The sequence below is a fragment of the Piliocolobus tephrosceles genome, chromosome 6, assembly GCF_002776525.5.
Source record: "Piliocolobus tephrosceles isolate RC106 chromosome 6, ASM277652v3, whole genome shotgun sequence".
NCBI lineage: Eukaryota > Metazoa > Chordata > Mammalia > Primates > Cercopithecidae > Piliocolobus > Piliocolobus tephrosceles.
In genome coordinates, this window is record NC_045439.1 from 86,962,250 (window position 1) to 86,976,658 (window position 14,409).

Consider the following 14,409-nt stretch of genomic DNA (forward strand, 5'->3'; position numbering starts at 1 on the left):
GTAAATGTAACATGTAATAGGCAGAGATTATCAAATTAGATAAAAAATAAGACTGAACTATATGTTTCCTAGAAGAAAAAAAACAGATTACAAATAAAAGATCTATGCTAACTAAAAGAGAGCTGAAATATTAATATCAGACACAGATTTCAGAGCAAAAAATATCACGAGGAATAAAGAAGACCATTTTATAATCATAAAAGGGTCAATTCATCAAGACAACAAAACAACACTAAATGTTTATAGACATAATAGTAACTTCAAAATATATAAGGTAAAAACTTATTGAAATGCAAAAAAAAATAAATCTAATGAGAATGTAAAATGATGCAACCAATTTGGAAAGCAGTCTGACAGTTGCTCAAACGGTTAAACATAGAGTTCATACAACCCAACAATTCCACTCCTACATATATATCCAGGAGAAATAAAAAATGTGCCCACACAAAAACTTTTATGCAAATACTTAAAGCAGTGCTACTCATAATAGCACAGTGGAAACAACCTAAATGTCCATCAACTGATAAATAAATAAAATATGGTATATTCATTCAGTGGACTATACTATTTGATTACAAAAAGGAACAAAGTACTGAGACAAACTAAGATATGAATGAACCTCTAAAACATGCTAAGAAGCCAGTCACAAATAACCACATACTGCATTTCATTTCTATGAAATGTCTAAAATAGGCAAAATTATATATGGAGAAAGCAGTGTAGTGGTTGTCTATGGCATGTGTGGGTGGAGTGAAAGGGAGTAACTGCTAATGGGCACTGGGTTTCCTTTTCAGAGTGATGTAAGAGTTCTAAAGCTGATTATGGTGATGGTTGTACAACTCTGTGAATATACTAAAAAACAACAGTAAACTTGAAACAGATGGATTGTATTATATGTAAATTATTATCTCAATAAAGTTGTTACAAAAGAAATAGATCCACAGTTACAGTCAGTGATTTCAGTACCCCTCTCTCAACTGACAGAAAAAGTAAACAAAAAACTAGTAAGGATATAGAAGACCTGAACAATACTATCAACAAAATTGATCTAAGTATTTTCTCAAAAGAAATAAAAACATATGTCCACACAAAGATGTATACAAAAATGTTCGTGGCATCTTTATTCATTAAAAAAAAGATGTAATTCAAATGTCTCTGGGCAAGCGAATGGACAAACATTGTGTTACATGCATATAACAGAATACTAGCAAAGTCAATTAACAGAATGAAGTATTAATACACACAGCTACATGGATAAATCTCAAAATAAGTATGTTGAGTGAAAGAAACCAAGCAAAGCTTACACAACTCAATTTATATAAAACTATCATCACAGTGAACAGGCAACCTACAGAATGGAGAAAATTTTTGCAATCTACCCATCTGACAAAGGGTTAATATTCAGAATCTATAAAGAACTTAAACATATTTACAAGAAAAAAAAACAAACAACCCGGCCGGGTGTGGTGGCTCATGCCTGTAATCCCAGCACTTTGAGAGGCCAAGGCAGGCGGATCACGAGGTCAGGACATCGAGACCATCCTGGTTAACACGGTGAAAACCCGTCTCTACTAAAAAATACAAAAAATTAGCCAAGCGTGGTGGCGGGTGCCTGTAGTCCCAGTTACTGGGGAGGCTGAGGCAGGAGAATGGTGTGAACCCAGGACATGGAGCTTACAGTGAGCCAAGACTGCGCCACTATACTCCAGCCTGGGCAACAGAGCGAGACTCCGTCAAGAAAGAAAAGAAAAGAAAAGAAAAGGGAAGGGGAGGGGAGGGGAGGGGGGAGGAGGGGAGGGAGGAGGGGGAGGGGAGGGGGGAGAGGAGGGAAGGGAAAAGAAAAGAAGAGAAAAGAAAAGGAGAGAGAGAGAAAAAAACGGGAAAAGAGAGACAGAGAGAGAGGAAGGGAAGAGAAGGGAAGGGGAAGGGGAAGGGGAAGGGAAAAGGAAAAGGAAAAGGGAAAGGGAAAAGAAAAGAAAGAAAAAGAAAGAAGAGAAGAGAAGAGAAGAGAAGAGAAGAGAAGAGAAGAGAAGAGAAGAGAAGAGAAGAGAACCCCATCAAAAAGTGGGCAAAGGATATGAACAGACACTTCTCAAAAGAAGACATTTATGCAGCCAACAGACACATGAAAAAATGCTCATCATCACTGGCCACCAGAGAAATGCAAATTAAAACCACAATGAGATACCATCTATCACATCAGTTAGAATGGCAATCATTAAAAACTCAGGAAACAAAAGATGCTGGAGAGGATGTGGAGAAATAGGAATGCTTTCACACTGTTGGTGGGAGTGTAAATTAGTTCAACCATTGTAGACAGTGTGGTGATTCCTTAAGGATCTAGAACTAGAAATACCATTTGACCCAGCAATCCCATTACTGGGCATATACCCGAAGGATTATAAATCATGCTACTATAAAGACATATGCACACGTATGTTTATTGTGACACTATTCACAATAGCAAAGACTTGGAACCAACCTAAATGTCCATCGATGATAGACTGGATTAACAGAATGTGGCACATATATACCATTGAATACTATGGAGCCATAAAAAAAGATGAGTTCATGTCCTTTGTAGGGACACGGATGAAGCTGGAAACCATCATTCTAAGCAAACTATCGCAAGGACAGAAAACCAAACACCACATGTTCTCACTCATAGGTGGGAGTTGAACAATGAGAACACATGGACACAGAGCGAGGAATATCACATGCTGGGGCTAGTCAGGGGGTGGGGGGCTAGGGGAGGGATAGCATTAGGAAAAATACCTAATGTAAATGATGAGTTGATGGGTGCAGCAAACCAACATGGCACATGTATACCTATGTAACAAACCTGTACGTTGTGCACATGTACCCTACAACTTACAGTATAATTTTAAAAAAAGAAAGAAAGAAAATAAAAAACAGTTGTCTCATCACTACAGGAATTCTCTGTAACTCTCCACTGGAAACTAAACATTAAGGTGTTTATCACCTTATCACCTTTGGTTTGTCAAAACAAAACAAAAAGCATTCTTAAGACCTCTAAGAATACACTAATATTCACATTAAAGCAGAACTTATTTTCTTTTAAGTATGCAAGTTTGACCCTCAAAATAACCAAAAGGTTTTATGACTCTGCAAGTTTATATATGTGATGAAAATAAAAACAATGAGGTAAGAATTTTTAATTCTTTCATGTTTATTTAAGTATGGGATAGATTTCCTCTTTTAAAATTTGATTCTCACAGAATCAAACTGCAAAATATACAATTTGATATACAACTACTAAAACAAATAACCAAATTCCACCCCATACAATAAACTCACTACTTATTTGACCATAATTATGTTCAACATTTAGAAATGTTCATTACTAAAAGACACAAGATGAAAATCAATTGTTCTACCTTATTAAAAGAATCTAAGCATTTGTTTTTTATATTACTATAACCTTTATTTTCCTTTTTACCCTTAAACAACCCATATCAAGTTTCATCTCTATTGCTATTATCCCTATGAAATGTATAATTTTACCTAATATCATATGTTGTTAAGATCTTTCAGTATAAGGCATCAAATTTTAGAAGAAATTATAGGGCATAGCAGCCTTTACAAAATAAAAATTAAGTAATTTTTCACAGCTTTTTATATGTGCCTATTTCTTTGGAAAGTTAGTTTTGAAACAAAGTTAGCATGATTTATTCTGGATTATCCCCAGGTCAAGTATCTTAATACTAAAATGAGCAAAAGGAAGAGATGGGTAGAAATATGTTGTCATCCAAAACCGTAAATCTATAAATAATCACAAATCAATGCATTTTTAGAGATTCTGGAATAGAGATGGTAAATAAATCTCATCTCAAAGACGAACTCCAAGCAAATGATAGTGGCTGTCTGAAGTACTCTGTTAAGAAAGTTTTTAAAACTAAGTCTAGCAGACACCATTTCCCATCTATTGGAAGGCTAGATGTAGCATGAAAGACTTTATTGTTACTAGTTTAGATTCTTAATTCTGGGCTAAAGAGCATTTGATCAAATCACACACAACCCAAATGATTTTGAACAAGTCACTTAACTCTCAACAGTCTCACTTTCTTCCTCTAAAAAAACAAGAATCTTAACTATATCAAAAATTTACCATAAGAATAAAATGTTAAAATGAAATAACATATATAAAAATGCTTTAAAAAGTATAAATCATACAAGTTATTATTATTGGAGTTTATGCCTCTTAAATATACTCAGAATTCTGATAAGTTGTTCTTACCAAGTTAGCAGCACTCACATTTGAAATATCTGAAGGGTCCATTTCATTTTCTATCCTTGCTTTCTCTGCTGGAAATTTTTCTTCATTTACTTGTAAAGGAGGTGTACCAGCTTGTAGCATAACTGAAACACACTCTGTATCAATGTGGACAGCAGATATTTCAGAAGTTCGAACATAATTGTCTTGAATACTGCCAGAATTCTTCACATCATCCAATGTACTCACTGTGAACTAACAAAACGTAGAGAATGAATCAGAGATAATTTAAAACTACCAACTATTCTACTCTAGAAGAAGAGATGATTTTGTTTAACTTATTAACTATGAAGAGGTACTTGATTGGATGACAGAAAACTTACTCATCTTTTTTGTATGTTTCAAGTGTAACAAAAGGACAGGGACCATTAAACACAAATTTTACTTGCATGCCTACTATGTACTGGGCACTGTCAAAAGTTTTCTAAGAAATTAAGCAATTTATATTGTAATTTTCTTGTAGTAGGCCAATTTGTGATGAGTATTTTATATCCTTTGCAAAAGAAATCTAGTCACAAGTATGAGGCATTCACTGTATTATACTCATACAACCAAAAGTATTACATGGTCTTTTGCAAAGACTATCTAATATCGAATGAGGACATTCAGCACTTTTGAAAAAATCCTGAAACCAATTTTTACAAAAATATATTTGGAGGGCATTTTACAAAAAAATATATATATTATTCTCTTCAGATAATACTAACATGATCTCAAAGTATCTCTGTTAAAAATTCATATGGTAAGTGAGCCCAATTCTCAGATCTGAAAGAGAAAAGCGAGACCTAAGTGTGAAGATTGAAAGCATGTAGTGTCTCATTATGACATTCATACACCTTAGATTTAGATATCTTCCCTATTCCCCTTTAGGAATATTTAATAACAAGCCAACAGAAATATAAATACAATATAAAAAAACAAATACTGGCGTAGGCTAAATAAACATCCATTTTTTAAAAACCTTTCAATTTAGTAGAGTCAAGCCTTTATTTTTACTTTGGACAGAGAAGAGAAAGAACAGTACTGTGTTTTCCAATGATACTCCAAGTCAAAGAACTAAAATCTAAAATTATGAATTTAAAACTCACATCACTTCTTAAATAAACATTAGATAAACACTGCAGTGGCCATAAACCTCCCCCCAGTTTGATAAATTATTTATACAAATATCAAACTTGGCTAAGTCTCATAAACTACTTTAAAAATTCTACTATTAGTCCGAACCTAAAGTGTACCAAAGTGTTGATTTTAGCATAAGCATTATTTAAATTACATAACACTGTTTATATTGCTATCAACATTATTTATACGTTAGTCGCCATGGTTTATAATCTTCTTGGCAATATTTATATTAGCATTAGTTATGTGTACACTACTCAATCCCACCTATTAAAAAACTCAGTATCATTTATATAACAAAATCAAAGCTAAACTATGAAGTAAAGACATTAATATGCTAATTCCATCTTTAGAATGACAGTGGAGAAAACAAATATCATCAACTTGGCTGCCATCAGCAGTGAACTTTTATACTGAAAAATTTTAGCAACAGTTTTACTTGTTGAAAAGTTCTATGTACAGATTATTCCTGAAATCTCAATAGCGTATAGGTTTATTCACTACACACAACTGCATAATTTTTAGACTAAGTTATATTTTTTAGCTAAACACAGCAAAAATGCTAGCTGTTTGTTAAGTATTATAAAAAGTAGTTTATTCACTAAGTATCTCTAAAGTAGCTTACAACACTAAAGAGTTTCTTAAAGTTACATCAAACAAATGTATACCAATTAATTCCTATGCATTTGGGACTCTTCCATACTGTAAGAAATTAAAAAGCACATAAAACACTGCCCAAAAAGGAATTTGCAATCTCACACAGGCATAAAACCAATACACATTAAAGAGTTTACAGATCAGAAACAATGTTAAGAGTCATTCTCATCAGTAAAGGAAGATAAAGAATTTGAGGAACATTTCCAGTTGAAAAAAATCCTACAGGTAAAAAGAGACAGAATTTCAAAAAGCAGATATTATTCTGGACCAAAAATATTACAACCATTTTACAACTGATCTATTTAGTTCCTATAGTATGATATTTTTAAAAAGCTCCTGTATTTCATTAGTCATTTTACATAAAATTACACCAACAGAACATGAACCTTCATATAAACAAACACCTAAAAGTATAATCTAGTACATCAAATAGGTAAAATAAACATCAATTCAACTCACAGAAGAAATACTGGGAATATTAACTTTAAGAAATTATATTAAATATTATCAGTAAATTACACTCAATTTTCTTTTTTTTTTTTTGAGACGGAGTCTTGCTCTGTCGCCGGAGCTGGAGTGCAGTGGCCAGATCTCAGCTCACTGCAAGCTCCGCCTCCCGGGTTTACGCCATTCTCCTGCCTCAGCCTCCCGAGTAGCTGGGACTACAGGCGCCCGCCACCTCGCCCGGCTAGTTTTTTGTATTTTTAGTAGAGACGGGGTTTCACCGTGTTAGCCAGGATGGTCTCGATCTCCTGACCTCGTGATCCGCCCGTCTCGGCCTCCCAAAGTGCTGGGATTACAGGCTTGAGCCACCGCGCCCGGCCAATTTTCAGTAAGTAGAATAAGTTCAAATTTTAACATGGCAAATGAGGCACAAAGACATCACCTTAACTAAGTACTCAAAGTTAATAACAAACCTAGCCAAATTGGTATCATACACCTCTAGATGTGACACTAAGGACAATCACTTTATTCCTACCAAAAATGCGTAAGCTGAACTGAACAAAGTTCAATTTGAACATTGTTCAAATAGTGAACAAAGGACAATGTACAAAAAAATCCTACAATGTATTCTTCAAAACGATTAATGTCATCAAAGACAGACAGGCTGAGAAACTATATCCAATGAAAAATATTAAAGAAACATATCAAATGAACTGAGTAATTCCACATTGGATCCTGGAGGAAATTCTATTTAAAAAAAAGTATTGGGAAAACTAAAAAACTTTAAATATAGACTATAAATTAAGTAATACATATATATCAAATTCTCCGAATTTTATAATTGTAATGTGGTTACATAAATAAATTTCTTTGTTCTTTCGAGATCCATGCTTTAGGATTTAAAGGTGAATGCTTATGATGTTTGTACATTACTCTCAAATGTTAAAGCATTTAACATGTGTGTATAATATGTAACAAGAGAAAACAAAAAATGTGGTAAATATTAATTTGTGAATATACGTGAATGGTATGGGATGATTTCATTGTTCTATTCTTGCCACTTTTCTATAGGTCTACAGATCTGAAAATTTTCACAGTAAGTTAAAAAATAAAGTACAAAACTAAGACATTCCAGTACACATGTACACATACCCCTTTGAAAAAGATAGTAAAAGGATTTTCAGAATGTACTACCTGGGTTTTTTCGGCAAGAGGATGGTCACAAGAGTATAATGAGTCTTTGGGATGAGATTCTATAGTATTAGAAGATCCATCTCCAACAAATTCACCTTTCTGTATGCTTTCAACAGGTAAAAGACATACATTTTCTTTATCACTGTCATCCTTTGATCTTGCAGCTTCTGTTGCCAATGAAACTTTTGGCAACACTGCTGTTGATCGAGAACGAATAGGCCTTCCTCTCTGAACAGTCTCCCATCCTTCAGCATCTTTCCGTTCTATGCAATTAAAGTAAAAAACAAATCAAGATTTATTTAGATGATAAAAATATTTGGAAACGCATAGAATAAAAACATTTCCAATTTAATTCCCAACAAATAATATACAAACATGACAGTATTGTACAAAATGTATATTTGTATATACATATTTAAATAAATGTGTGTATAATTATTCCTACTTCACAAACGACAAAACTGAAATTCAGATTAAGGCTGACCTAAGGCCAGATAGTCAGTGAGTAATAATAAATATTTAAATAGTGAATACTATGTGTGAGCACTGTTTTAAGTGCTTTATATATAGTACCTCTTTTAATCTTCTCAATAATCATATAAGATCAGTATTATCACACCCATTTAAGCAAGGAGGAAACTGAGACAAACAGAAATTAAGTAATTTATCCCAGATCATGCACCGTGTAAAGGTAATGCCAAAATGCTAGTCTAGGTACATCGGTTCTGGTGTCCATCCTAATGGCTATATAAAAACTGTCTCTTCATCTTTCAGAATCCAAACATCTACCTCCAAAGTCCAAGTTCTTCCCTCTATCCCAGCACCAACAGCATACCTTGACTTAAATAAACTGTTTTTAGGATCATAAAATTATAGGATATTAATTGATAGCACCCCAGAGGATCTAGTCCAATATTTCACCACATATACATGGAAACTAAGGTCCTACGTTCAAAGCCACACACCAAAATAGCCTAAAATAAATCACAAAAAAAAGCCTAAAATAAATAACAATCTATCTAAAATATGACAATGTTGAGGTATAGTGGTGCTTACAGTCCCAATTTTAAATTTTTATTGGCTGATTACAGTCTTTCAAAACTAATATAAAGAATTCTAGATGTGGCCAAAATGAAGTAACCATTCCTTCATTTTGAGCCCTCCATCTTACAATTTAAAACCCTAGTTAAAACACATTAAGCATAGGAAGACTCTAAGAGATAGCCTACAGTAGACTGCCTTAGGATTTGGGGGACTTGAAAAGCAGCAAAGTGGTGAGTTCCCTGGGTTTCCTTACTGTCTCCTATATATTCCAGACAGGATGCTGCAACAGTCTCCAAAAACATCAACAGGTAAAGACAAAATAGGCATCAAGAAATGCCTCTTTTGCCAAGACAAAGCACAGAAAAAAGGGTGGCCTAACAAAACAGAAAATCTCTTTAGCAATACCCACTCCACTATAGCCAAACACCAGTGGAACCCCTGTTCCCCATAGTTTCAGTAGGGGTAAACTAGGAGCTTAACTTCCATCTCCCACCTAACACAAACAGATGGTACTCCAATTCCCCTATCCAAATAGCATCAGCAGGGCCCAGTGGTGAACAGAGCCTCCTCTCACTAGCTCTCACCCTCATCCAATATCAGCAGGGCCCTACAGAAAGCTGAGCTTCTGCTATCACCAGCATCAATGAGGCAGAAAAAGTAGTTGGAGGCAGATTTGTTTGACACTGGGATTCCCCCTTTCCTTTTCCTTATGTCAGCAGAACCCAGCAGGAAGCTAGGAGCCCACTCCAACCTACAGCAACAAGATGATATGAGTCAGTCCTGCTTCCACTTCTTCCCTCCTTAGTGTGAGGGTGATCAAGCAGGGAACTGAGCTTACAAAACTAGTAGGAGGAAAGGAAGTGATACAAGTCGGTTTGATACTTTTTCTGCAAAGGTATCACAAGACCAAGAACAATCTCAGAATCTGTGAGACAATATTTGAGTCTCGCAGACAATACTGAAAAAGTATTGAAAAAATAATGGCTGAAAAATTCCTAAATTTAGTGAAACAGAGAAAACTATGAATTCAAGAAAGTTAAGTGAATCCCAAATATGATAAACCCAAAAAAGTCCATAGTAAGACACATCATAATTAAAGCTCTCAAAACTAAAGACAAAGAAAAATCATAATTAAACCTCTGAAAACTAAACACACACAAAAAAATCTTGAAAGCAGTCAGAAGATGTATTACCTATAGAGAAACATCAATTCAAATCATAGCAGATTCCTCATCTGAAACAATGGAAGCCAAGAGGAAGTGGCACATTTAGCAAGGGACTGAAAGAACTGCCCATTGTGAATTATATTAATATATGTGGTGAACATATCCTGCAGAATGAAAGGAAAATAAAGGCATTCACAGATAAAGGAAAAACTAAGGGAATAAATCACTAGCAAAACTACCTTTAATAAATGGCTAAAGAAAGTTCCCAAAAGAGAAATGAAATAATGAAAGAACGTTTGAGGCCAAGCATGGTGGCGCACGCCTGTAATCCTAGCACCTCAGAGGCCGAGGCAGGTGGATCACCTGAGATCAGGAGTTCGCGACCAGCCTGACTAACACGGTGAAACCCCGTCGCTACTAAATACAAAAAAATTAGCCTGGCGTGGTGGCGCATGCCTGTAATTCGAGCTACTTGGGAGGGTGAGACAGGAGAATCGCTTGTACCTGAGATGTGGAGGTTGCAGTAAGCCGAGATCACGCCATAGCACTCCAGCATGGGCAACAAGAGCAAAACTCTGTCTCAAAAAAGTATACAAATAAATAAATAATAAAAGAAGGTTTGAAACTTCAAAAAGGAAAGAACACTGGAATGGTTAAAAATGGAAGTAAATACAGTTGCTCCTTAACTTACAATGTGGTCATATCCTGATAAACCCACAGTAAGCTGGAAATATAAAATTAAAAATGGATTTAATACACTTACCCTACCAAACATAACTAGCCTAGACTACCTTAAATACACTGAGAACACTAACAACCTACAGTTGGGCAAAATCATCTAATACAAAGCCTATTTTATAATACAGTGTTAATATAACTCATGTAATTTATTGAATACTACACTGATAGTGAAAAACACTTTCAGCTGTTGGGTAAGATTGCATGGCTACTGAAAATATGGTTTCTATTGAATGCATATTGCTATCACACCATCATAAAGTTGAAAAGTCATAAGTTGGGATTCATTTGTATAATTAGCCTTCTCATGAATTTTTGGATCATCTTTCATAGTAATGCAAAATTGTATCATCAATTGAGGTAGTGCTCAACGTACACAGATAAAATATTTGAGATAATTATATTTTAAAAATAAAGACAGTTAAGGAAACCAATTAAAAGATAAGGTTTCTAAATTTCACTCACAGTGGGGTATGCCAATATCAGTAGACTGATAAATTAGATATGTATAATGTAATACCTAAAGTAACCACTAAGGAAACTATACAAATCAATATTGTTTAAAACACTAAGAATAAATCAAAAGAGAATCAAAAAAATTTTCAAGTAACCCATAGACAGGCAAGAAATGCAAAGCAGTTGAAAGAGAGAAAACAGAAATAATAAAATGAACAGATTTATCAATAATTAACTTAAATGTAAATGTTCTAAATATATAAATTAAATCACAGAGGTTGGGACTCTATAAACTCTTTAATTATTTAAACTTAAAAGTGTATATATGCATATATGTGTATATAAGTGTATATATATGCACATATATACTCATATATACTTATATACATATATACACATATACACATATATACACTTGTGTTATATATACACACACTTATATACCTATAGTTTATGTTTTTAAGTATTAAAGTATATTTTTAAGTATATACATATATATGTGTGGTCAAGCAGGGAGCTGAGCTTACAAAACTGGTACATAAGTATATACTTAGATATGTATATACTTAAAAATATACTTAAACTATATGTTATCTAACTCATCTAAATACAAAAACATAGGTAGGCTATAAGTAAAAGAATAGAAAAGATATACCATGCAAACATTAAGAATCAGTAGAGGGTAAGAAATAGAGAATCCTGAACAAAGAAAATTACTAAAGACAAAAAATACATTGGAGGCTGGGCGTGGTGGCTCAAGCCTGTAATCCCAGCACTTTGGGAGGCCGAGACGGGCAGATCACCAGGTCAGCAGATCGAGACCATCCTAGCTAACACAGTGAAACCCCGTCTCTACTAAAAAAATACAAAAAACTAGTCGGGTGTGGTGGCGGGCGCCTGTAGTCCCAGCTACTCGGGAGGCTGAGGCAGGAGAATGGCGTAAACCCGGGAGGCGGAGCTTGCAGTGAGCCGAGATCCAGCCACTGCACTCCAGCCTGGGTGACAGAGCGAGACTCCGTCTCAAAAAAAAAAAAATACATTGGATAATGATAAGAAGTATCATTCCATAATAAACACAAAACATTCCTAAATGTATAAATACCAAACAAATGAAACTCAAGATGCATTGTGGAAAAACAGCAACTGACAGAACTATTGACAGAAAATCAGCAAATATATTAATATAAAAGAAATGAATAAGATCAACCCTACCCAACAACAGTAAAAAAAAAATTTCAAATGCTCACAGAACATTAACCATGATAAACCATATCTGTGGCATAAAATAAACTTCTGCAAGTATAAAATAACTGACATCACACAAAGTATGTTCACAATAGGAATGAAACAGGAACATTACTACAGATCTTCCAGCCATTAAAAGTATAAGAAAGGAATACTACAAACAACTTTCTGCCAATAATTTCAATGACATGGAACAAATGGAGCAATCCCACAAAAACCACTAGCTACCAAAACACAACAAAGATAAAACATACAATCTGAAAAGCCCTGTAACTGTTAAAGAAATTCAATATGTAATTTAAAAGAAAGAGGTTTCTCTCAGCCCAGATGGTTTCTCTCACAAATTCTACTAAAAACTTTTTTAAAGATTCACACGAGTTCTATGGAAACTATTCCAGAAAATAGAAGAGAAGGGAAAACATCCCAGGTTATCCAAAGCTAATATTGTTACCCTGCTTAAAAAAATTACACAGTACAAAAAAAATAAACCAACATACCAAAACCTCTCATAAACTTAGATGCAAACATTTTCAACAAAATAAGAGTATATAAAATATACCAATATATAAACTGAATTATAAGCTATGAACAAGTGAAATTTATTTCAGATATGCCATCCCAGTTCACCATTCAAAAACTAATCAATGGGGGAGCTTCGACCAAAACCGGTGAATAGGAACAGCTCCGGTCTGGAGCTCCCAGCGTGATCAACGCAGAAGAAAGGATTTCTGCATTTCCAACTGAGGCACCTGCTTCATCTCACTGGGACTAGTTGGACAGTGGATGCAGCCCATGAAAGGCAAGCCGAAGGAGGGCTGGGCATCGCCTCACCCAGGAAGCACAAGGGGTCGAGGGATTTCCCTTTCCTAGCCAAGGGAAGCCGTGACAGACTGTACCTGGAAAAACGGGACACCCGGACACTCCCACCCAAATACTGCGCTTTTCCCATGGTCTTAGCAACCGGAAGACCAGGAGATTCTCTCCCGTGCCCGGCTCAGCAGGTCCCACGCCCATGGAGCCTTACTCACTACTAGCACAGCAGTCTGAGATCAACCTGTGAGGCTGCAGCTGGGCAGGGGGAGGGGCGTCCGCCATTGGTGAGGCTTGAGGAGGTAAACAAAGTGGCCAAGAAGCTCAAACCAGGCAGAGCCCACTGCAGCTCAGCAAGGCCTACTACCTCTATAGACTCCACCTCTGTGTGCAGAGCATAGCTGAACAAAAGGCAGCAGAAACTTCTGCAGACTTAGACGTCCCTTTTGACAGCTCTGAAGAGAGTAGTGGTTCTACCAGCATGGCATTTGAGCTCAGAGGATGCACAGACTGCTTCCTCAAGTAGGTCCCTAACACCCAAGTAGCCTAATTGGGAGATACCTCCCTGTAGGGGCTGACAGACACCTCATGCAAGTGGGTGCCCCTCTGGGACAAAACTTCCAGAGAAAGGATCAGGCAGCAATGTTTGCTGTTCTACAATATTTGCTGTTCCGCAGCCTCCAATGGTGACACCCAGGTAAACAGGGTCTGGAGTGGACTTCCAGCAAACTCCAACAGACCTGCAGCTGACTGTTAGAAGGAAAACTAACAAACGGAAAGGAATAGCATCAACATCAACAAAAAGGACATCCACACCAAAACCTCATCTGTAGGTTACCAACATCAAAGACCAAAGGTAGATAAAATCACAAAGATGGGGAGAAACTAGAGGAGAAAAGCTGAAAATTCTAAAACCCAGGGTGCCTCTTCTCCTCCAAAGGATGGCGGCTCCTTGTCAGCAACAGAACAAAGCTGGTTGGAGGATGACTTTGACGAGTTGACAGAAGTAGGATTCAGAAGGTCAGTAATAACAAACTTCTCCAAACTAAAGGAGCATGTTCTAACTCAATGCAAGGAAGCTAAAAACATTTTAAAAAAAAGGTTAGACGAGGCCAGGTGCAGTGGCTCAAGCCTGTAATCCCAGCACTTTGGGAGGCTGAGACGGGCGGATCATGAGGTCAGGAGATTGAGACTACCCTGGCTAACACAGTGAAACCCCATCTCTACTAAAAAATACAAAAA

The 14,409-nt window shown here is 35.8% G+C and overlaps 1 protein-coding gene across 5 annotated transcripts in view; it reads right to left on the reverse strand.

Moving 5' to 3' along the window:
- Positions 1-14,409, reverse strand: part of SCAPER (S-phase cyclin A associated protein in the ER) — a 597,115-nt gene that overhangs the window by 441,765 nt on the left and 140,941 nt on the right. For 4 of the 5 annotated variants that reach the window (XM_023197627.1, XM_023197630.1, XM_023197629.1 and 1 more), the window contains 2 exons: positions 7,709-7,971; positions 4,259-4,489 (listed from right to left, as the gene is read on the reverse strand). In XM_023197627.1, the coding sequence (XP_023053395.1) occupies positions 4,259-4,489; positions 7,709-7,971 (494 nt within the window). The remainder of the gene's footprint in view (positions 1-4,258; positions 4,490-7,708; positions 7,972-14,409) is intronic. The other variant, XM_023197631.1, reaches the window with a different exon arrangement.